The sequence below is a fragment of the Protopterus annectens genome, chromosome 12.part0 (assembly GCF_019279795.1).
Source record: "Protopterus annectens isolate FY-2018-M chromosome 12.part0, PAN1.0, whole genome shotgun sequence".
Classification (NCBI taxonomy): Eukaryota; Metazoa; Chordata; order Ceratodontiformes; family Protopteridae; genus Protopterus; species Protopterus annectens.
The window spans coordinates 1,360,672,979-1,360,697,504 of record NC_056746.1 but is presented as its reverse complement, the minus strand read 5'-3'; the positions used below and the strand labels follow the sequence as shown (position 1 = coordinate 1,360,697,504).

At 43.8% G+C, this 24,526-nt stretch overlaps 1 protein-coding gene across 1 annotated transcript in view; it reads right to left on the bottom strand.

Annotated features, from left to right (window-relative positions):
• Window positions 1–24,526, bottom strand: part of LAMA5 (laminin subunit alpha 5) — a 1,615,491-nt gene that overhangs the window by 1,547,565 nt on the left and 43,400 nt on the right. Inside the window, exon 2 of the mRNA XM_044090412.1 lies at window positions 17,972–18,124. Coding sequence (XP_043946347.1) covers window positions 17,972–18,124 — 153 coding nt within the window. The remainder of the gene's footprint in view (window positions 1–17,971; window positions 18,125–24,526) is intronic.

Sequence of the window (24,526 nt, the reverse complement as noted above, 5' to 3'; positions counted from 1 at the left end):
AGGGACACCCTGTCCGCATGAAAGATTATGAAAGGCTCCACTGCCATAAGGGCCTGTAACTCGGATACCCTTCTTGCAGAAGTGATTGCTAAAAGGAAAGCTATTTTCCAGGTAAGGAATTTTAAATCTGCAGTAGCAGCTGGCTCAAAAGGAGGAAGAGTGAGTTTCTCCAAGACAAAGTTAAGGTCCCAGGCTGGAGTTGGAGATCTCTTCAGTGGCTTTAAATTTCTGGCCCCTCTGAGGAACTGCTTGAGCAGTCGGTGAGAGAAGAGGGGTGGCTCTGTGCTATAATGAGCTGAAATGGCTGAGGCGTGAATTTTGATGAAGGAAAAGGACAAGCCCTTATGTAGCATCTCAGTCAAGTATTGTAGAATCTTAGATAAATTGGGCACTGCTGCACTCATCCCTTGAGATTGGTTCCAGGTACAAAATCTTTTCCATTTTGCAGCATAAGATTTTCTAGTACTAAGACTCCTAGCCTCTAAAATGACATCCATCACTGATTTACTGAGGGATGGTAAAGGAGAGATTAGGTAATTAGCCAGGCTGCTAGGTTCAGGGTTTGTAGCTGAGGGTGCAGAATCACGTTCTCCTGCTGAGACAACAGGGAAGGAGTCTGAGGCAGGTGCCATGGAGCCAAGCATGACACACTGCGCAAGAGGGAGTACCAGTGTTGGCGTGGCCAGTCTGGTGCAATTAAAATCATCCTTGGCTTGTCCTGTTTGATCTTTAGTAGTAACTTGGAGAGCAGAGGCAGAGGAGGAAAGGCATAAACTGATAGGTTTTTCCAGCTGAAGGATAGAGCATCCACTTTCCAAGCTAGTTTGTGGGGAATCCTTGTGCAAAATTTGTCCAATTGATGGTTCTGGGGGGAGGGAAACAGGTCTATATCTGGGCTCCCCCGTTTGCTTGTCAACATGTTTGAAATCCTTGGTTCCAGTTTCCACTCATGTGGGTCCATGAGGTTTCTGCTTAGTCCATCTGCCAATGTATTTAGTTTTCCTGGCAGGAATTGAGCTTGTAGATCCACGTGGTAGCTCAAGGCTGTGTTCCACAATGCCATGGCTAGTCTGCAGAGGGGGTAAGAGTGTGTACCCCCCTGCTTGTTTATGTACTACATGACCGTGGTTTTGTCTGTCTTTACCATTAGTTGTCCTTGAAGGCTGTCATAGCATTCTGTACAGCTAACATTTCCTTTTGATTTATGTGTAGGTGCATTTGACTTGGGTTCCATTTGCCCTGAATGCACTTCCCTGCCAGGTGAGCCCCCCCATGCATAGTCTTATGTGTCTGTTATTAAGGTTTGGGTGGCAGGGAGTAGTGTGAATGGTAGTCCCTTGTTTTGGTGGCAGGCCTCTGCCCACCAAAGAATCTCTAGGCGTAGACAAGGTATGATAGGAATCATAGCTTCTAGATCCTGTGAATGTTGACACCATAGGCTTTTGAGATACCATTGCAGTTTCCTCATATGCAGCCTTGCATATGGAATTAGAAGAATGCAGGATGCCATGAACCCCAAGGCCTGCAGTATTTGCCTTGCAGATAACGGGGTTTTTGTGGCCACTTGTTTGAAGTAGGTTGTCAAATGAGTCACTTTCTCTGGCGTGAGGAAAGCCAGTTGCATTCAAGCTTGCTCCCAGGAATATAATTTGTTGACAGGGTACCAGGTGTGATTTCTTTTCATTTATGGTGTACCCCAGACAAGTCAGTACCCTTTGAACAAAGGCCAGATGATTCAAAAGTATGTCCTGGCTTTCTGCCTGAATTAGACAATTGTCCAGGTATGGATATATTTGAATATTTCTTTGTCTGCAGAATGCAATGACTGGAGCTAGGCACTTTGTGAATATCCTGAGCGCAGTAGATAAGCCAAAGGACAGTGCAGAGAACTGATAGTGCATGTCGCCTGCTTTGAAGCGTAGGTATCTTCTGCAAGACTCCCTGATAGGGATGTGCAGATATGTTTAAGTCTAGTGTTGCCAACTATGCATCTTTGCCTATCCTAGGAAGCAGCTGGTGAAGAGTCAGCATCTTGAATTTTGGGATCACCAAAAAGGTATTTAGAGTAGAAAGATCCAGGATAGGACGCCATGTATTGCCTTTTCTGGGTACCAGAAAAAGTCTCGAATAGAAACCTTGTCCCTTTTCCTCTTCTGGTACCAACTGAATAGCCCCCATGCTTAAGAGAGAGAGTACTTGATTTTGGGCCTCTGCCCACTGATTTGGGGGTAGATCTGGCCACCCGCTTGGTGTTGGTAAGGTGTGGAAGTGAAATCTGTATCCTTGGGACACTATAAAACCCATTTGTCCTGGGTAATGACTTCCCAGTGTTTGGCCTGCAGACCAATCTTTCCGCCTAAAGGAACATTCAGTTGGGAAGTGCTTGGAAGTTTTAAAAGCAAGTCATTGAGACAGTTTTCCATAAGAAGGAGTCTTACTACTCCCTGATTTGGGTGTGGAAACCCCCCCCCCCACTGCTTAGTCTTGTGTGTCCTCTGGGACTGAAACCTGAGGTTTCTGCTGTGTCTGGGTTTGGCTTGAGAAGACCTGGAAGGGGCTGGAAAGGACCAATTCTTAGAGGGCCAGTGCCTACTAAATCTAGGAGGCTGAACTTGTAAGAAATCTTTAACAGTTTGCGCATATTTAGCTTTATCTTCCATCTTTTTAGAACTTCCTCAGCCTTGTTGCCAAACAGGTGGTCCTGATTTAAGGGAGTATCCAATAATTTAGCTTTAACATGATCAGGCAAAGATTGCTCCTTAAGCCAAGCATGCCTTCTGAGCACAGACCCAGTAATAGCAGCCCTGCAAGAGGCCTCTAATGAATCAAATCCACATTGCAAAGTAAGTTTTCCAACCTGTTCAGCAGAATGCATTAAATCCTGTAATTCTTTATTTTCCGCACAGTCAGGAATCAACATCATTTTCTGTTTAAGCAATCCAATAACATGTTGCTGAAACTTTAACATATGAAACTGTCAGTTTAAAGCCCTAATGGCCAAGGTTGCAGAAGTGTAAACCTTCTTACCCCATCTATCCAGTGCCCTGGAGTCTCTATCAGAAGGGGTAGGATTTTTTGCAGTAGAAGCCTTGATGCCCTTAGGTCCCTGTGAAATAGTCTCTGGATCCGCAATAGGATTTTTAAAAAGGAACTTGTGTGAATCAGGAACCCTGTAATATCTGTCAGGTTTTCTGGGAGCAGGAGACAAAGAATCAGGTGCCAAACTAGACTCTGAAAAGGCATCATCAACAATATCTAGTACAGGAGGAATAGCTAAAGGCCTATGCTGAGGCAAGAGTAAGAAATCCCTAAGCCTCTTTTTTGAATCAGAAAAATTCTGGCTTTCCCAGTGGAAATGCTCCCTTAGAATGTTCAAGGTTTCCCCAAAAGAAAAATCCTCTGGAGGGGAAGACGAGAGAATGGAGTCCTCTGCATCAGAATCTTCATAAGTAGATAAGGACAAATCCAGATCATCAGAAGAATCAGAAAAATCAGAATCCTGGTCAGAAAATTCATAAACAACTTCAGTCCTAGGTCTCATAGAAGGGGGAGGTTGGTTTCCCCTGATTAGAGTTATAAAATCTTCAGCCATTCTTATCATTTGTTTTTTAGGCATAGAGGCCTGAGCATGTGGCCTGGGCGTCGGTTTTTAGGCATGGTTCGAGATTTAGGCTTAAATGAAGAAGGAGACGTTGGTTTAATATGCAAGTCCATAGGCCTGAATACACCCTCAGAAGCTGGTGCCTGCACAGCGGCTCCGGACCCATTCAAGGTAGAGACATCCGCGGGTTCCATAGTGTAAGCATCTCGTGGCATACCGGACTCCGTATGGGTCTCAGTAGAGGCCTGCGAATCAGAAGTAGTGGGTGTCACAGGCTGCAAAAGCATCTCACTGAGTACCGGCGAACTGGCGACTGGCTTAGGAGAAGCGTCGTTGGCAGTTTTGGACCTTGGAAGCCTATCTCTGTCTTTATCTTTGCGTTTTTTTGAAATCCCGGTAGTTGGATGGCTAACCGACGACATTTCTGGATAATTAAATTGAGAACCGAAATATTTAGAGGCAAAAATATACAGATGACTGATAGTGTGCTGATTAAATAAAGCACAAAACCGACAGCAAGGTACATCATGGTCAAGGCCTAGGCAAGGAATGCAGTATGAATGAAAATTTTTATGAGGTATTTACTTTCCACAAGTAATGCAATTATTAACTTTTACTGACATTGGTAAGGAGCAAGAAAAAGTTTCCCCAACGGGGTACTTAGCTTTAGTTGAAGACTTCGGTTCTGAAACTAGAAAACAAAAATTTCAGGAGTCGGCCCACAGGTACTTGCAAACTGCTACTGCTTCAGGCACCGCACAGCAAGAAAGACTGATGTAATGGTGTTGGCTGCATGTTTTATACCCCTGATGACCTGACATCATTGAAGAAGGGACAGCAACCGGCGCAGGACCAAAGACTTTGTTAATCAGGCCGACTGAGGGCTACTGCAAGCAGAGAACCCAAATGTAATAACTGCAACAGTGAAACATGAAGAACATCTGCCTGCAACTCTCCCTTATTGGGATGTACAGATAAGCCTCCTTGAGATCCAAAGTTACCAGCCATGAATCCTTGCCCAGCATTGGTAGTAATTGTTGAAGGGTGAACATCTTGAATTTGGAAATCACCAGAAAAGTGTTTAGAATGGACAGATCCAGAATAGGGCACCAGGTGCCCCCTTCCTTGGGTACCAGAAAAAGCCTTGAATGAAAACCTAGGCCTGCCTGATTTGCAGGAACTGACTCTATGACCCCCCATAGTCAGTAGAGAAGAAATTTGAGTTTCTACCTCTGCCTTGAGAGTTTTGGGTATGTCTGGGTACCCTTGTAAAACAGGGAAGGTGTGAAAGTAAAACTTGTAACCTTGGTTTACTATATTGAGCATCCATTTGTTGTCTGTGATGGTAGACCATACCTCTGCAAACCTGGCTAACCTTCCCCCAAAGGAAACCCAGGGTCCGCAGAGGTAGGTACAAGAAGGCTGGAGTCATTTTGAATGCTTGCTTTGGGAAGCTGGCTTAGAACTCCCCGATTTAGCAGAAGAAGAATACCATTATTTAGACCTTTGAGTGGCAGAAGCCTGCCCTCTGGAAGATCTGAAACCCCTAGGCCTAGAGTGACCCTGCTTGCCAGGATCAGGGAAAGACCAATTCTTGGAAGAATAATGCCTACTAAACCAAGGAGGCTGAACCTGAAGGAAATTTTTTTACAGCTTGCATAGATTTTGCCTTATTCTCCAACTTTTTCAGTACCTCCTCAGCCTTATTACCAAAAAGATTGTCCTTGTGCAAAGGAACATCCAACAATTTAGACTTAACTGTTTCAGAAAGAGGCTGCTCCCTGAGCCAAGCATGCCTTCTAATTATGGTACCAGTGGCTGCTGCTCTGCAGGAAGCCTCCAAAGTGTCAAAACCACAATGAAGTGAATGCTTACTAACTAAAGTGGCAGAATTCAATAAGTCTTGTAAATCTTTGTTTTCCATCATGGAAAGAATATCTCCAAGTTTAGCCTTAATAGCCTCCAATGTATGCTGCTGATACTTAAGCATGTGAAAAAGACAATTCACGGATCTAATGGCAAGAGTTGCAGAAGTATAGACTTTTTTACCCCACCTGTCCAAGGCCCTAGATTCCTTATCAGAAGGCACAGGGTTTCTAGCAATAGTAGCCTTAACACCCTTGGGACCTTGAGAAATAATTTCTGGATTAGCAGTAGGGTTTCTAAAAAGGAATTGATGAGATTCAGGAACCCTGTAATAGCTATCCGGTTTTCTGGGGGCAGGAGGAACAGAATTAGGAATTAAAGAATTTTCCATGAAAACATCATCCACAACTTCCAAAACTGGAGATATAGTCAGAGGCTTATGCTGTGGCAAATCTAAAAATTCCCTGATTCTTTTCTTAGACTGTGGAAAATCCTGACATTCCCATTTAAAATGCTGCCTAAGAGTATTTAAAGTATCCCCAAAGCAAAAATCTTCTGGAGGGGAGGCAGAAGGGATAGAGTCCTCAGCATCAGAATCCTCAAAGCCAGAAAAAAGTTGAGAATTTCCTTCTTCACCAGCAGACATACTGGAAATCTCAGAATCTGAAACAGGCAAAACATCAGGAGATAATTCCCTCACCCTCTTTGAAGGGGGGGGTGTGTGTGTGAGAGCTCCTAATCAGGGAAAGAAGATCACCAGCCATCTTTACCAACTGGGACTGAGGTACAGGAGGGGAAGCCAATGCCTGCTTGTGAGTAGGTTTGCAGCTGGAAGGTTTACTAGCAATCTGGAGGGACTCGGGAGGCCTAGCAACTGAAAAGGTCTGAGCTAAGGTAGTCGGTCTGTTTCTGGTCTCATGTCGAAAAGAAGAGGCGTCAGAAGCCTGTGCCTGCAAAGTGGCTCCGGACCCATCTGAGGCGGTGACAGGCAGAGGGTCTGAAGACAAAATAGCAGCCTGTGGCATGGAGGACTCCATAAAGGTCTTGGCAGAGGCTTGCGGCTGAAAATCTGTGGACTGCAGGGACTGTGAAAGCGCCTCACTGACTACCGCTGAGCTGATGACCAATTTCACCAGTGTGTCATCAGTAGATTTAACCCTAGGCCTGTCGCGGTCCTTGTCTTTGCGTTTCCTAGGAATATCCAAAGTCGGGATACCAGAAGATGCCATACCAACGAACTTAAGCCAGACTCCGAAATGCTTATACAAAATCTTTGCTCTATGGGGTATGGTACGCGGGTTAAAGGAAGCACAGTTAGGGACATCGTGCTCAAAGCCCAAACATGTTATACAATAGGAATGGAAATCATGGTGTGGAATCTGTTTTCCACAGGCAAGACAGTTATTAACTTTATCTGACATTCGTTAAAGCAAGAAAAGAGGATCCCCAACAGGGTACTTCTCTGAAGGCTTCTTCAACTTGGTAGTCAGAAAGCGAAATGAAGGTAAATGGCCAACCAGCACTAGTGCGAACTGCATCTGCTTCGGGCTCCGTGGCAAGAAAGACTGAGGAAATGGCGTTGGCTGCCTCCCTTTATACCTGACGTACTGACATCAGTTTTACAACCGGCGGCAGCCAACGTCATATACCAAGGACTCTGGTATTTGAGCCGACTGAGAACTACCAGGAGCTGGATAACCTATATGTGAGGACTGCAACAGTGAAACACGAAGAACATCAGACAAGAAAAAACTGAGGGTAATGCTACTCAATGCTAGAAGCCTAAATCTTAAAATGCACTCACTCGAGGCACTCCTTAAAGTGGAGAACATCGACATCTGTGCAGTGACTGTGACCTGGTTCAAGGCTTCAGAGAGCACCCCTGCATTACCAGGCTATAACTCATACCACACTTTTCGGCCATCTAACCTGGACCAGAACACCAAAGGCAGACGTGTGTCCATATTCATTAAGGTTATCCACACCTCCAGGCTAGTTGTGCAGCATAATGCATTTGAGGTTATCCAAGTGCAACTAATTCTGGGCAAAATGCAATCCAAATTGTAGCTTGCTACAGATCCCCCACCATGCCCCTGCATTCCCACTCCTCTTTTCCTGATATACTGGAAAACATTAGGGTTCAACCAAACACCCTAATAATGGGCAATTTCAACTACCCCACCATTAACTGGAAAAACTACTCATGTACCAACTCCTTTACTCAACACTTTCTGGAATTCATAAATTTCAATGCCCTGGATCAGCTTATCCACTCCCCCACCAGGGGCAACAATATCCTAGACCTAGTCATTACCAACATGAGTGACCGGTGTTCCACACCTGAAGTCAACTGACAGTTGGTCAGATACTCCCATAAGCTAATCACCCCAGATATCTGCATCCCACCCCCACCCACCACTAAGGAAACCACGGTAAAAAATGTCTCCAAAGCCAGCTTCATGCTTCTTAAGACAGAAGTGGCGAACTTCATGACACCCATGCAGATGGACTGCTGAATCCTACACAAATGCACTCTATAAGCACTTACACGAGTGCATTTATTGTGCTATCCCAAACAGAACTGAGATGCTATCCTCCAAAAAAGAAAGCCAATCTGGTGGTCCTCTGCCATAAACAAACTCTACAACAGAAGGAAGAAACTGTTGCAAAAGAGAGTAATCCCATGAGTGGAGGAGCTCCCTGGTCAGCCTCAGTAAGAAGCTGAGATCCCTTATAAGATCCTCCAAAACCTAGCTACGAAAACAAAATTGCCACTGATTCTAAGGGCAAACACAAAGCATTCTATAGCTATGTCAAGAATCTGAATAGCAACACCCAGATCTGCACAAGTTACAGCACAACGGCATGAAAATTACAGAACCAACTGATATTGCCAACATCCTGGCAGATAGGTTCAGTGCTAACTTTACCCCCATCTCACCCCCTAAAGGGCCCGTATCTATACATGAAGAATGCAGAGTCCCCGTAATCACATCTATGCAGGGTTAAAGCTGCACTCTCTAAAACCAAAACCCAGCATCCATGGAATCGGACAACATCACAGGCTGCGTTTTACATGAACTTCAGAATGAACTGGCTCCCCACCTAAGAACCACGTTCAATCAGTCTCACATCAGGCTTTGTGCCTACTGAATAGCACACAGCAACAGTTATCCCACTCCACAAAGGGGGAGCCACCACTGAGCCTGGGAACTATCACCCTATTAGCCTGACGAGCCTGGTCTGCAAGGCCATGGAACGTATCATCATGGAACTCATAAACAAAGACATTGGTAACCTCCAAACTCTGGACCCCACCCAGTTCTGGTTTGTGAAAGGCAGATCATGCCTTCTGAACCTGATCGACTTCGTTGAGGCAATCACCAAAGCTGTAGATGAGGGTAAGGTGGTTCACACAGCCTATCTTGACCTTGCCAAGACTTTCGACACCATCCCCTATTCTGGAATTATAGCTAAACTCACTAAACTAGGTATAAATCCCTAGGTCATAAGTTGGGTTGTCAGTTGGCTCACTGACAGAACTCACACTGTAAAAGTTGCAGACTCCAAATCTGACTTCAAACCAGTGACAAGTGGAGTACCACAGGGTTCAGTCCTGGGACCTCTCCTGTTTGGTATCTACTTCTCTGAAGCACAGGCTAACATAGAAGACCTCTGGCTAATGAAGTTCGCAGATGACTGCAAACTAGGAGCCATAGTCGAGTCCCCAAATGATGTGGACATCCTACAGAAGGGCCTCACTGAGACAGATGCCTGGTGTCAGAGGCATGGCCTCAAGCTCAATGCCAAAAAGTGCATTGTCATCCCTTTTGGTAAAAACACTGTACCCATGAACTACCACATAAACGTCAGTCTACTTAATGCTGAATGTGTGATAAGAGACCTTGGGACCCAGGTGGACAGTAGTCTTTCCTTTGATAATCACATCGCCACAGTAGTCAGGAAATCCTTCTATGTGGCACAGCTCATCACAAAAGGGTTCTCATCCAGGAAAAAAGAGGTCATTGTTCCCCTCTACTCGGCATTCATTAGACCCACTATAGAGTACAATGCCCCTTTTGGAATGTATCTCACAAGACATCTGCAGCAGCTGGAAAGGCCACAGAAGTATCTCACATAGAGGATTACTGACCTCAAACAGATGCCCTACACTGACCGTCTCAAAAAACTCCAGCTTTACTTTGTAGCATATCACCTACTCTGAGGAGATCTCTGCCTAACATATAAAGCTATGTTAATCCCAGAGCTGTTGGACATGCTACACCTACAGAAATACCAATCCCTCCAAGCTACATGCTCTAGGGACCTAAACCTTGTCACCACAATAAACAGGACATGCTGGAGGGATAGATTCCTGTCCCAGAGACTTCCTATACTCTGGAACAAGCTACCCATCTATGTCAAGCAAAGTTCCTCATTAGCACTCTTCAAGAAAAATCTTGATGAGTGGATGGGAAATAGGAAATACACCCTGGGGATCACTTCTGTGGCTCTGCTCAACAGGGGCACAGGAAATGAACTTTCTTGGGTGGCGTAAGCCAGGGAACCTTGTTAACTAGGCTTACTTAGGCCCTTGGGCCAACAGCCTAGTACCTACCCATGAATCTATGAATAGCCCAAGCTGAATAGTACCCAGATATATGCATATCGATAATGACAGACATACTGTAGGTTAATGCCCGATACTGCCAGTGGAGACTGCTTTGTAAGAATTCACTAAGCAGACAAAAACTCAATGCTCGGGCCACAGCTGCCCACCTTCCAGCACTCCCTCAGCCCCTTTTGGTCCTTCCTGCATCAGGTTGTAAAGTCCAGGAGCCTGCACCAAGATTTAGACTGATGAAATGGAGCAGACCTAAGGGACCTTCAGATCTGCTATTCTTATAAAAAGATTAAAAAAAGAAAAAAAAAACAATAAACTTGAATCCATCTTACTGCAGGATATCTGTAAGAGTTATTTCTCATTCAGTAACTGTCATCACCCACCTCTAGAGTTCCAATCATTTTTCTGGGGAGCACCATTTTACTTATTTATTTACTTAGAGAAGTTAAGCCTTGACATTTTAAATTGTGTGATTTGATTACTTTCAAAAAGAAAATGCACTCAGATGTTATATGCAACAACTGTGTAAAAACAAAACAATGAAACAATGAGAGCCCTTTTCCAACCAGCATAAAATAAAATAATAATAATAATTTCCTCACCATTTGTTCAACAACCTTGGCAGTGTTTCACGTACTTGGCTTCCTGTAGGTCTTACAAAGCCATGAAACTGTGCCAGAAAGGGGGGTGTGACTCACAGCCGTGCTCAAGAAACAGGTAACAGACATGTAGGCTATGGTGAGGGTTATCTTGAAAGGCATAATTCTTACCTGCGACCTTGGTACACAAAAGCTACAGGTTTTGATAGGAAAGACACAATGAAAAATTTGAACAACAAATTGTTGCTAGTATATTGCAATGTTTGGGCAATTTGCTAAGGAGTGACCATGACAGATATATTATTATTATTTTATGGATTTTTATTGCCTTTTATAAACTAAGTAAGACCCTCTAGGCACAAATTCTTGTTATTACAAATGACATGTTGTTAAGGATATATTTGATAAAACATTGCTGATTCATACATGGGGTCCACCAAAGCTAAAAAATAGGACTTATGCTAGTAATGCCAATGTGGACAAACACATTTTTTGCAGGGGATAACCTCACCCTGCACCCTCCTTACTTTACATATTAACTCCTCAGTTGTAAAAAAAGAAAAGACACTATGTAAGTAAAGTTCTCACATGCCCCATCTGAAATATTCTACAGCTAAATACAAATGAGATGAACTGCTCCTATTCAAAAAGTAAAAACTGATATTGATTTTCCCAATGTCTCACCTCTGCTCCTTCAAATTCACAGAATACCTACTAAATCAAAAAACATCAAAACCCCATAGTGAAGACCCCTGCATTCATTATAAAGAGCCCTCAATGCTTCTGATCTGATATTAATGAAATCGGTGTAACACAGCAGGTAAGCAGATGTGGGAATCAAATCCAGGCCTGCAGCATGCAACTCACTGATCATAATATTAAAAGGGTTCCTATTATGTAAGTGAATGCTTAAAGTTGTGAATGCTGTTTCATCAAACGTGTTTACCCGAAATGGCAAAATTCCAAAAGCATAGAACAGTGATTTTTTTTTCCCAGGGAAAAAAAAAATCACTGGGCCGTTTTCCAGACTTTGCCATTTCCTCCACTGTGGTGCGATCCCAGAGTTGGTATATTTAAATAGGGGGTGTGTGGGGAGCAAAGCCCCCCCACTTTATTTTGTGTTTGTTTTTTTTGTTTGTTTTTGTTTTTTTTAATAGATCAGTGATTTTTTTTCCCTGGGACAAAAATTGCTGATCCGTGTGTTCGGCATTTTGGATTTTCGAAGTGTTTGAATCGATTATACAGCGTTCGCAATGTCAAGTGGTCGCTGATATAATATAGACCCTATTAAAACACTATGCAACACTGTTAGCAAGATGAGGTGTGATGCTTACTAACTCCATTCAAATACTGTGTGGGAGTCACTCTTGAAAACATGCAGCTGTGCTTAGTGAATTTTTTGCTTGTATATGGACAGGCTTGGGGACTGACTGGACTGTAGCTCTTTAGCCACAATGTACTTATAATGAACAGTGGTGGATAGCATAAAGGATTATGATTAGGTCTCCGACCCTGATATGTGTTTGAGATACAGATCATGAACTCATTATGGTTGGAGGCACTAAGTAATAATTCTTTATAGTTTAAGCTGGTTACATAAAAAGTGTACAATGCAAAGTGTTTCATGGCTTTGGAAGATGTAAAACACTTGGCACCGTCAAACCCCACACAGTAAGTGTACCTCCAATGGTACACAGTTTAACCACTAAACTCTTCAGTGTACCTTTTTTGTGTGGCAGTGAGAAATGTCTAACTTTTCCCCATAGGGCATCCACTTTCCAAGCTTGAGTGTGGTGAGTTCTGGTGCAGAACTTGTTCAATTGGTAGTTCTGAGGGGAGGCAAACAGGTCTACCTCTGGTGTCCCCCATTTGTTCCTCAAGAGCTTGAATATATTGGGTTTCAGTTTCCATTCGTGTGGGTCCATGAGATTTCTGCTTAAGTCGTCTGCCATTGAATTTAGTTTGCCTGGCAGGAATTGAGCTTGTAAGTGTACTTGGTAGCTCAAGACTGTGTTCCCCAGAGCCACGGCTAGTCTGCAGAGTGGGTAGGAATGGGTTCCCCCCTGCTTGTTTATGTACCACATAACTGTGGTGTTGTCTGCCTTTACCAGTAGTTGTCCTGGAATAATAAGGTCTTTGAAGGTTGTCAGAGCATTCTGTACAGCTAAAATTTATTTTCGATTGATATGCAGGTGCATTTGTTTTGGGTTCCATTTGCCCTGATTGCACTGCCCTGCCATGTGAGCCCCACATGCATAGTCTGATGTGTCTGTTGTTAGGGTTTGGGCGGCAGGGGGTAGAGTGAAAGGGAGTCCCTTGTTGTGGTAGCAGGCCTCTGCCCACCAAAGGAACTCTGCCCTTAGATAAGGAATGATAGGAATCATTGTTTCAAGGTCCTGAGAATGCTGACACCATAGACTTTTTAGATACCATTGAAGTTTCCTCATATACAGTCTTGCATATGGAATTAGCAGAATGCAAGAGGCCATGAACCCCAGGGCATGCAGGATTTTCCTTGCAGATAGCTGGGTTTTTGTGGCCAATAGTTTGAAGTAGGTTGTCAAAGAAACTTGTTTCTCTGGAGTGAGGAATGCCATCTGGGAAGATGTGTTCAAGCTTGCTCCCAGGAATACAATCTGTTAGCAGGGTAATAGGTGTGGTTTCTTCTTGTTGAAGGTGTACCCCAGTGAGGTTAGAAGTCTCTTTACAAATGCCAGGTGTTGTAATAGCAAGTCCTGACTCTCTGCCTGAATCAGGCAATCATCCAAGTATAGGTAAATCTGAATATTTCTCTGCCTGCAAAATGCATTGGCTGGAGCTAGGCACTTTGTGAATACCCTGGGTGCGGTAGATAAGCCAAAGGGAAGTGCAGAGAACTGACAGTGCATGGAGCCTGCCCTGAAACATAGGTATTTTCTGCAGGATTCCCTTATTGGGATGTGCAGGTAAGCTTCTTTTAAGTCTAGGGCTGCCAGCCAGGCATCCTTGGCTAGCATAGGAAGAAGCTGTTGGAAGAGTTAGCATTTTGAATGTTGGAACCACCAGAAATGTGTTGAGAATAGACAGGTCCAGGATAGGACGCCAGGAGTTTTCTTTTTTGGGGACCAGGAACAGTCTTGAATAAAAACCTTGTCCCCTTTGTTCTGTTGGGACTGAGTAGCCCTGATACTGAGGAGAGAGAGCACTTGTTTTTGGGCCTCCGCCCATTGATTAAGGGGGATGTCTGGCCATTCATTTGGGGTTGGGAATGAGCGGAAGTGGAATCTGTATCGTTGGGAAACTATGTTTAAAACCCATCTGTCTTAGGTAATGAGTTTCCAGTTTTTTGCATGCAGGGTGAGCTTTCCTCCTAAGGGAGCAAGTAGTTGAGCAAGGCTTGGAAGACTTAAGGATAAGTCATTGTGCCATTTGTCCATAGGGGGGGTGGTTAACTACTCCCTGCTTTGGAAGTGGGAGCCCCCCACTGCTTAGATCTGTGCATAGCCTGAGACAGAATTCTTGGTGGTCTGCTGCTCGTGGGTTTGGACTGAGAAGGCCTGGAAGAGACTGGAAAGGACCAGTTCTTTGAAGGCCAATGCCTACTGAATCTAGGTGGCTGTACTTGTAAGAAATCTTTAACAGTTTGCATAGATTTAGCTTTTTCCTCCATCCTTTTGAGGACGACTTCTGCATTGTTGCCAAAAAGGCGCTCTTGGTTTAAGGGTGCATACAGTAATTTAGCTTTAACATGATCTGGCAAGTTTTGTTCCTTAAGCCAAGCATGCCTTCTAAGTACAGACCCAGTGACAGCAGCCCTGCAAGATGCTTCTAAAGCATCAAAACCACATTTTTAAGTATGTTTACCAACTTGGTCAGCAGAATGCATTAACTCTTGTAAATCTTTGTGTTCAGCAGAGTCAGGAATTAACATCATTTTCTGTTTAATTAGCCCCACAACATGCTGCTGATACTTTAACATATGAAAATGGCAATTTAAAGCCCTAATGGCCAAAGTAGCAGAAGTGTATACCTTCTTACCCCATCTGTCTGAAGCTCTAGAGTCCCTATCAGAAGGGGTAGGATTTTTGGTAGTAGTAGCCTTAATGCCTTTTGGTCCTTGGGAAATGGTCTCTGGATCTGCAGTAGGATTCTTGAAGAGGAATTTGTGAGAGTCAGGTACTCTGTATTACCTATCGGGTTTCCTGGGAGCTGGAGGCAGAGTGTCTGGGATAAGGCTGGATTCCAAGAAGACATCATCTACAATCGCCAGAACAGGAGGGATAGCTAGATGCCTGTGTTGAGGCAGGTTTAAAAATTCCCTGTCTCTTTTTGGACTGAGAATAGTCCTGGCTTTCTCAGCAGAAATGTTCCCTAAGGGTATGCAAGGTTTCACCAAAAGAAAAATCTTCTGGAGGGGAAGCAGAGGGAATGGAATCCTCTGCTTCAGAATCCTCATAAGTAGATAACGGTAAATCTTGGTATTCAGAAGGAACAGAGATATCATATTCCTAATCAGAAGAGTCAGAGAGAAAATCAATTCTAGGTCTCTTAGAGGGAGAAGGCTGGCTTCCCCTAATTAATGTAATAAGGTCTTCAACCATTCTAATCATTTGTTTTTGATGCATATGGGCCTGAGAATGCGCTTTGGTCATTGGTTTTCTAGGCGTAGTGCGAGCTTTAGGCCTGAGGAATTTGGTATTCTTAGCTTGAAACTAAGTTGTTGGTTTAATATGATGGTAGGCCTAAATACACCCTCAGAAGCCGGTGCCTGCGCAGCGGCTCCGGACCCATCCAAGGTAGAGATATCTGCAGGTTCCGTAGTCGAAGAAGCATCTTGCAGCATACCAGACTCCGAATGGGTCTCAGTAGAGGCCTGCGAATCTGTAGTAGTGGGTATCAGGGGCTGCGAAAGCACCTCACTGAGTACCGGAGGACTTGCGACTAGCTTAACGGAAGCATTGTCGGCAGTTTTGGACCTATGGGGTCTGTCTCTGCCTTTATCCTTATGTTTTTTTCAGAAGATCGGTAGACGGATGGCTTAACAAAGCCATTTCGGAGTACGGAGATCGAGAACAAAAGAATTTAGCTATAAAAATAGCCCGACAATGAATAGTTCGGGCGTTGAACAAGGCATAAAACTGACAGTGAGGGACATTGTGGTCTGGACATAAACAGGTGACGCAGTAGGAGTGAAAATCTCTATGAGGTATTTGCTTTCCACAGGCAAGACAATTGTTAATTTTTTCTGACATCGGTTAGAGCAAGAAAAAGGGATCCCCAATGGGGTACTTCATCTTTTTGAAGACTTCAGGTCAGAAACTCGAAAATGAAAATTTCAGGAGTCGGCCGACGGGCACTTGTGAACTGCTTCTGCTTCAGGCACTGCACGGCAATAAAGATGGATGTAATGGCGTTAGCTGCATGTGTTACACCCCTGACGACCTAACATCATGGAAGAAGAAGTTAAATTAACTACCCTATTTAAAGTAAAACAAAACACATTACAGACTGAAATACTTAAGTTATTTGTCTAATATTTCACTTGAGTGAGTTAAATAATACTGACTCTGGATATAATAAATGTTGTTTTTCTTTCGGCTTTTCCCGGTTAGGGGTTGCCACAGTGGAACTCTGGTCCGCTAATGATTGGCAGTCGATTTTTATGGTGCTGAGGTGCCAGCCCGACACGCAACTTTTAACAAAGGCACGCCCATTCACGCATGTCTTTCGAATGCCACTCGACCACAGGGAGGACTTGCAGACTCCACACAGAAGGCGCTCCAGCTGAGAATCGAATGGGAGAACCTCCTGCTGTGAGGCGACAATGCTACCGCTGCACCACCATGGCTTCACTCTGGATATAATAAATAAATACTAGAATTTAGAGGGCAAAGGTAACTACATGAGGATGCTGTTTATAGACTTCAGCTCTGCATTTAATACGGTGGTACCAATGCAGCTGATAGAAAAACTGGCACATTTAGGAATCAGTAAACATCTCTGTAACTGGATCCTGGACTTCCTGATTGAGATACCACAGAGGGCGTGTTCGGGTAAAAACACATCAAAATGCATCATGATTAACACCGGTGTTCCACAGGGATGTGTTCTCCCCACTGTTATTCACCATCCTGACCCATGACTGCTATACTGAGCACAAGTCCAACCATATCATCAAGTGTGCTGATGATACCACAGTAGTGGGGCTCATCAGAAAGGAGGATGAAAAGGCGTACAGAGAGGCGTACAGAGAGGGGGTGGCATCTCTGATCAGTTGGTGCGAGGGGAACAATCTTGACCTGAACGTAAGCAAGACCAAAGAGACTATCATCGACTTCAGGAAAAGGAGAACAAACCACCCAGTGCTCAGGATCAATGGTGAGTGTGGAGAGGGTTAAGAGTACAAAATTCCTGGGTGTGCACATATCGGAGGATCTCTCGTGGTCGGGAAACACCAGCCAACTGGTCAAGAAAGCGCGCCAACATATCCACTTTTTAAGAAGGCTGAAAAAAGCTAAGCTTCCTCCTCATATTCTCTCCACCTTCTGTAGAGGTGCAATAGAGAGCATCCTCACCTGCAACTTCACAGTGTGACAAACAACCTAGGCATTGTTCAATCTGTAGTGTGTTTTGTACTACTTTAAATAGGGTAGTTAATTTCTTTTCATATATGAATACTGGTAAATGTATCTGCTCTTTCTTGTGTGTATTTTGAGTAGTACTGCATTTGTTAGTTTTGTTTATTCCTCTGCTTGTATGTGTTGTTTCACTTTCCTTTGTAATTTCAAAAATTGAGCTGACGTGAAATTTCATCTAGGCTACATGTGAGTAGTTGCAAACAACAATAAAGTTTACTTTGACTTTGACTAACATGCACAAAATATTTTATCACTGTAGATATTTGCTAAACAACATTCACAATGGCCTACTGTCCCAGAGAGTTGTCAGCTATAAGATTGAGGCTCAGAAGCTCAACATGAATAAGTCCAAACTGTGAACAATGATGGTCAGAATACCAAAGACCAGCAATATCAAATCCCAACTTTGCCCCACTTCCACTCCCATGTTAGGGCTTGCTGCTGGGTCTGGAGCTCTAAAGTTTTTCAGGATTCGAGGTTGCATTGGTATAGTGTATATTTGACCTTCAGTGTTTTGGTGGTGCATTTCAGTATTTCTGGTAATCAGGCTTCTGAGCCTTGACCTAGTAATAGTAAACCATCTCAGAGATCTGATGCAAAGAGAAAGAAAGCTCCCCCCAAGGTCACCCCATAAAGATTAACTGCAAATTCCCAGGCTACTCACTTGTCCAAGGTCCAAGGTGATGTTGACCTCATTGTACCGCAGTCCACGGGACAGAGGAGGGCTTTGCCACCAGCGTTCAGTACCATCAATTGCATTAGTTATTGGATGTGCCTTATCACCGAGTGCAGTTGTACAAATGTCACAGTGTTGCCCCTAATACAAAACAATAACAAGAGAAACGCATTAGTGATGAACTACCAGACATTATATGGTTAACATTCTTGTCACTTTAAAAAAAAGCAGCTCACATGTACATTTCTTTTCTTGTCAGAGAAGGCCAAAAGTGTAAGTATGACTCTGCTATGTGGTATAAACATTACTCTGTTATGTTGGCAAATATGCCATCTGATCTCACCATCTTCAAGATTCCACATGATGCCAACATATTCCATAAGCTGGTTTCTGTGGCCGTTGCTTTGAATATTCCACAAGCTCATTTGACCGTGCCTGGACACGGGTTACACCACTGCATAAATTAATGGTATTAATTAATTAATGGCTTTAATGTAGTAATAAGTCTCAGGTTATCTGATGATGTTGCTTTAAGCCATGGACTGACATAATGTGCTTTACAAATGGGCTACAAAGGTATGCTAAAGCAAATGGCAACCAACTAACAAGGTCAGTTAAGCCCTCTACTGCTCTTGAAAGTATATGCACTTGTCCTTGACTAAGTCTGAGCCTTCACTTCTGATTTCCCATGTTTCTAAATGCTTTTTAATAATATAATTTTAACAGTCTTACTTACGACAGTGTAATATTGTTGACAAAAACTCATTGCCTTTTGGACATGAAACGTGGGTATAGAACACTTAATGCAAATAGATGAGGCTGTAAAACAAATCTTATTTTCAGCTTTACTGTATGTTTTCACCCACTACATCACTATGCAGTCTGGCTAGGCTCTGAAAATGTTATCACTATGTTTTACATTATCAGTTTTTGAGCTTATTAATATAGTTTTTGAAGTTCTGTTCTACCTTCACAACACCTGATGTGTTAGTACTCTGAAAACGTTGTAGCACCAGACCATAGTTCAGGTAGAACATTTAAGTCCTGTACTTCGTTACATTTTACCAGGCAGGGTTCTCCATCTAAACACTATTTTTATTTAATCATAATATTACTTGGGCTGCAGAATAATTTAACAGAGTGGTAATTTATCTGTACAACAGGAGAAATGGAAAAGAGAATATTTTGTAATGTTGCCTGTGGATATTGGGTTTTATTTACTTCTTTGTTACCCAAGTAAGACTCACTAGATAAAATTGCATATTTCCACAGGTGACCTAGTAGCCTTGGACTAGCTGAGTGATTTACTGACATTGCATATAATCGAGGGAAGCTGCCTCTGTTTCTTCTTAATACCCATCCCCTCAAAATACATCCTATAGACTCTAAAAGCATGTGTTCCCTCAATTACATAAATCACATGCCATAAGTACTCTAAAGGGAATAGACTTTCATGTAAAACAGATCAACTACAAGTCAAAGAAATGTTTTTGCAGCCCATCTGCAGCTCCATGTGGGGGATTCCCTTGTCCACACACCCCATTTATTATTGTCATTTTAAGGTTGTCATTGGAGAAAGGAGAAAGAGCAATAAACTGAAAAATGAATTGACTGCCTCTTTCCTTGAAATGCAAGTTAGTCTCATTACTAATATGAGAGGAAGGTGCAAGTGATAAGCCATCCAGTCTTGGTGTTCCCCCTGAATGGATTCTCAGATGCTGGTCCTGTTACTTACACCCCAGTTATCTCTGTTATAGTGAGGACCACAACCTCTATGTCAGCAGAGCTAACAGGCATCTGCAGCTATTTACCTTACAGCAAGTGAGCTTCATGTACAGGTAATCTGCATGCCTAGCAAGAATCAGGTGGTCTGTTAAAGTATTCGTGCTCAAATAAATAAAAGATGCTGACAGGCAAGAAACATACAGCCCAGTCGGTTTTATCATTTCCTAAATAAAGGCTAATCTGGATAGCACACCTGAATGACAGAATTATATTTATCTTAATTTTACTTTTGGGGTTGTTTTGTAGTTGAGAACGTCATCATGTTTTGTCATACAATCATTTTCTGACAATGTTCCACTTGCCTTGCACCCAGGTTGTGTCTAAAAAGAGTTTATTGTGGGTCATCCAGTTTTCCCAGTTAGGTTCACAGGTAGGTACTAGGCTATCTGCCCAAAGACATTTATAAGCCTAGCCAGAATGTGTTGGCTTTCGCTGGCCCCTTAGATTAGTTCCCTGTGCCTCTGTCCAGCAGAACCACTGAAGTGATCACCGGGGTAAACCTTCTGTTTCCCATCTACTCGTCAAGGTTTCTCTTGAAGAGTGCTATCGGGGAGCTCTGCTAATGTAGATTGGAATCTTGTTCCAAAGCATGGGAAGTCTTTGGGACAGGAATCTATCCCTCCAGCATGTCCTATTTATTGTTCTGGTGAGGGTTAGTTCCCTAGAGCGTGTGGCTCGAGGGGATAAGGTTTTCTTTAGGTGGAGCATGTCCATCAATTCTGGGTTGGACATGGCCTTGCATGTCAGGCAGAGATCACCTCTGAGCAGGCGGTATGCAACCGAGTACAGCTGGAGTTTTTTCAGTCGAGCTGCATAGGGCATCTGTTTGAGGCCGATGATCCTCTTGGTGAGGTACTTCTGTGGTCTTTTCAGCTGTTGCAGGTGTCTTGTAAGGTACATCCCAAATGGGGTGTTGTACTCTATGATGGGTCTGATGAGTGATGAGTAGAGGGGCACAATGACCTCTTTTGATCTGAATGCAAACCCTTTTGCGATTAGGTGGGCCACATAGAAGGATTTTCTAACCACTTTGGCAGTGTGATTATCAAAGGAGAGATTACTATCTACTTGGGTCCCCAGATCCCTTATTACATTTTCCGTATTTAGGGGACTGCCACCTATGTGGTAGTTCATGGGTAGTTTGTTATTTCCAAAGGGAATAACTATGCACTTTTTGGCATTTAGCTTGAGGCCATGATTTTGACACCAGGTATCAGTCTCAGTGAGACCTTTTTAGAGGATGTCTGTGTCAGCCGGTGAGTCAATTTTAGCCCCTAGTTTGCAGTCGTCTGCGAACTTGGTCAGCCATAGCCCTCCTGTGCTTGTCTGTACTTCTGAGAAGTATATGCAGAACAGGGGGGGGGGGTCCTAGGACTGAGCCCTGGGAAACGCCACTTGTAACCGGTTTAGAGTCAGACCTAGCTCCTGCAACTCTCACCATGTGGGTTCTGTCCGTGAGCCAAATGGCAACCCATCTTGTGACATAGGGGTTTATGTTCAGGCTGGTGAGCTTGTCTATAATACCAGAATGGGGAATGGTATCAAAGGCCTTTGCGAGGTCTAGGTAGGCTGTATGTACCACCTTTCCCCTGTCTATAGCCTTGGTAACTGTCTCAAAGAAGTCCACCAGGTTTAGGAGGCATGATCTGCCCTTAACAAAGCTGAACTGGGTAGGGTCCAGTGTTTGGAGGTTCCCAATGTCTCTGTTAATGAGTTCCATGATGATACGCTCCATAGCCTTGCAGACCAAGCTAGTCAGGCTTATAGGGCGATAGTTCCCGGGGTCTGTTGTGGCTTCACCTTTGTGAAGTGGAATAACCATTGCTGTGCACCACTCTATGGGTACATAGCCTGTGGAGAGGCTGAGTTTGAACAGTGTGTTTAGGTGAGGGGTTAGTTCGTCTTTGAGCTCATGTAGGACGCAGCCTGGGACACTGTCCGGTCTGATTGATGCTGTGTTTATGGCTTTAGAGAGGGCTATTTCAACCTGAGTGTCTGTGATTTTAGGGCCTCTACATTCTTCTGGTATGGTTATGGGCCTTTTTGGGGGTGACAGGGGGTGAAGTTTGCACTGAACCTGTCTGTCAGGATGTTGGCAATATTGGTTGGTTCAGTGTATTTTGTGCCATTCTGCACTAACTCCAAGCAGATCTGAGCATTGCCACTTAGATTCTTAACATAGCTAAAGAATGCCTTGTGGTTATCTTTGGAGTTCTTGGCAAGTTTTCTTTCAAAGCTCGCCTTGTATGTTTTTATGAGGGATCGTAGTTTCTTGCTGATACTGATCAGGGATGTCTTCCCTTCTTGGGATTTTACTCTTTTCTGTACTAGTTTCCTCCTTCTATTGTATAGCTTATTTATGGCAGGGGTCCACCAGATTGGTTTCCTTTTCTTAGAGGAGTGAGTCTTGGTTTTGCTTGGGATAGCATGATCCATGCATTCTTGTAGGTGCCCATAAAATGCATTAGTAAAGGATTTTGCAGCTTGGACAGCGTTATCCTTTAGCATGGGGGCTTTGAAACTTTCCACCTCCGTCTTAAGTAACATGAAGTTTGCTTCTGAAAAGTTTTTCATGGTGGTTTCCTTGTCCGGGGGTGGGGGCGGAACGTGGATATCCAAAGTGATTTGTTTATGGTCAGATCTAACCAGCGAGAGGTTGACCTCCAGTGTGGAACACCGGTCGCCCATGTTGGTGATGACCAGGTCCAATATGTTGTCACCTCTGGTGGGAGCATTGACCAGTTGTTCCAGGGTGTTTGAGTTTATAAATTCTAGGAAATGTTGGGCAAGGGAGTTAGTACTTGAGTAGTTCTCCCAGTTAATGTTTGGGTAGTTGAAATCACCCAATATTAGGGTGTTTGGTAGGACCTTTATGTTACCCAGTCTTTCCAGGAATGGGGGTCCTGGGACATGGTGGATGATCTGTAGCAAGCTACAATTTGAATTGCAGTTTTGCCCATTGTTAGTTGCACGTGGATAATCTCTGAAGCATCGTGCTGTGCCACTAACCTGGAGGTGTGGGTATCCTTGATGAATATGGATACTCCCCCGCCTTTTGTATTTCAGTCCGGGTTCTGTGGCCAAAATGCATGGTATGAGTTGTAGCCTGGTAGTGCTGGGGTGCTCTCTCGTGCCTTAAACCAGGTTTCTGTTACTGCACATATATCGATTTTCTCCATACTGAGGAGTGCCTTGAGTGCACTCATTTTGAGGTTTAGACTTCTGGCATTGAGTAGTATTAACCTCAGATTTTTGTTACTTGTGCTATTTACGGTGGTGGGTTTGTCTTTTGAGCCTTGCCTAAAAAAGGCACTATGGGGGTGGCAAGAGCCTTGGCCAGTATTCAAAAGCCTAAGGGTGACAGGTGCAAGCCATCTCTAGTGAAGCAGCGTAGCTTGTCGAGCATGTCATCCCAGGCAGACAGACACTGGATCCCCTTTGAATGACACTAGAAACGTAGCCAATTGTTGAAATTGATATTTTTTTCTTTATACCGTGGTATCATTCTTGGTGAGGGCAGGATGCTACTCAGGGTTATACCAGCCTGGGCTACGTGATCAGAGAGCTCTTCCATGTCTCTTTTTCTTGTAGTCCAGGGAGGTACGGCTCAGGTCATTCACACCAACATGGACAATGACAGAGACGTATTTGTACTTGTTCTGGAGTGACCTGAGTGCTTGTGTCATGTGGCAGATCCTGGCACCCGACAGGCAGCTAACAGTAACCTTCTCCTTATTCAGCCTAGTGAGTAGGACATCAGTGTGCCTGACTATAGAGTCACCTATTACTAGTATGTTGGGTATGTTATTTTGCCTTTAGGGCTGTGATTGTATGGCACACTGGTTTTGTGAAGTATGTGTTTCATGGTTTGTGTTGGGGAGTGGAGGTTGCTTGGATGTCTGCTTTGGAGGGCTCTGTTGCTTTTGCAGATTTTTATTTAGAGCCTCCGAGTATGTTTTCCTGTATTTACGTGTGTTTTTTGCCGGTGCTGGTTTAATGGATCTATGTGAGACTGGTGGTGTGATGCCAGTATTTCCCTTCTCCTCTTGACTGCCTGATCTAGTCTTGGGTTGAGACAGCTTAGCTTCCAGTTTGGCTATATAATTGCATCTCTCGCATGTATTAGTGTTTGTTGGAAGGAGGAGAGGGGTGTCTGTGTACATGAGCAGTTGTAACATTGCCTCAGAATGCCCAGATTCACCAGTTGGACTGGAGAGTACACCTGAAACTACCCTTTGGACATGCCTGGATAGGTACAGTAAACTGTTTTACTGAATGGCTGGTAAGGTCAAATAGAGAGTCTTGTCCTTCTGTAGTGCTAGGGTTTATAAGTGCTTGCTATGCGTTTTGAGCAAGTGCTGGGCTGAGAAATGAATGGCTTGAGTGCTTAAGTTGAAAGCTTGTCTTGTTTCAAGGGAAAAATTGAAGAGGAGTCTTTGTGGAGCCAGGAATAGTTATACCCTAGCTAACCGGTGCTGCCCGGCACGCAAAACCAGGCAAATGTGGTTTTTACAGCAGGGAAATGAAAGAGATAGAAATTAGCCCAAAATGGCCAATAAACTACTACTTTCTGGGCTGAAACCACTCCTCCAGGGACAGATAGGCTGCTCAAAGCTCCCCCCTCTCACAGGTAAACAGAGAAACTTCCTTCTATCCATGTAAGGTATGGGCAAATACAGAGATTTGTAACACAGCCCTGAATTCAGCACTAACCTGAAAACTGGACTATACCAGCTTAGAAAGGCTATATATCTCAGT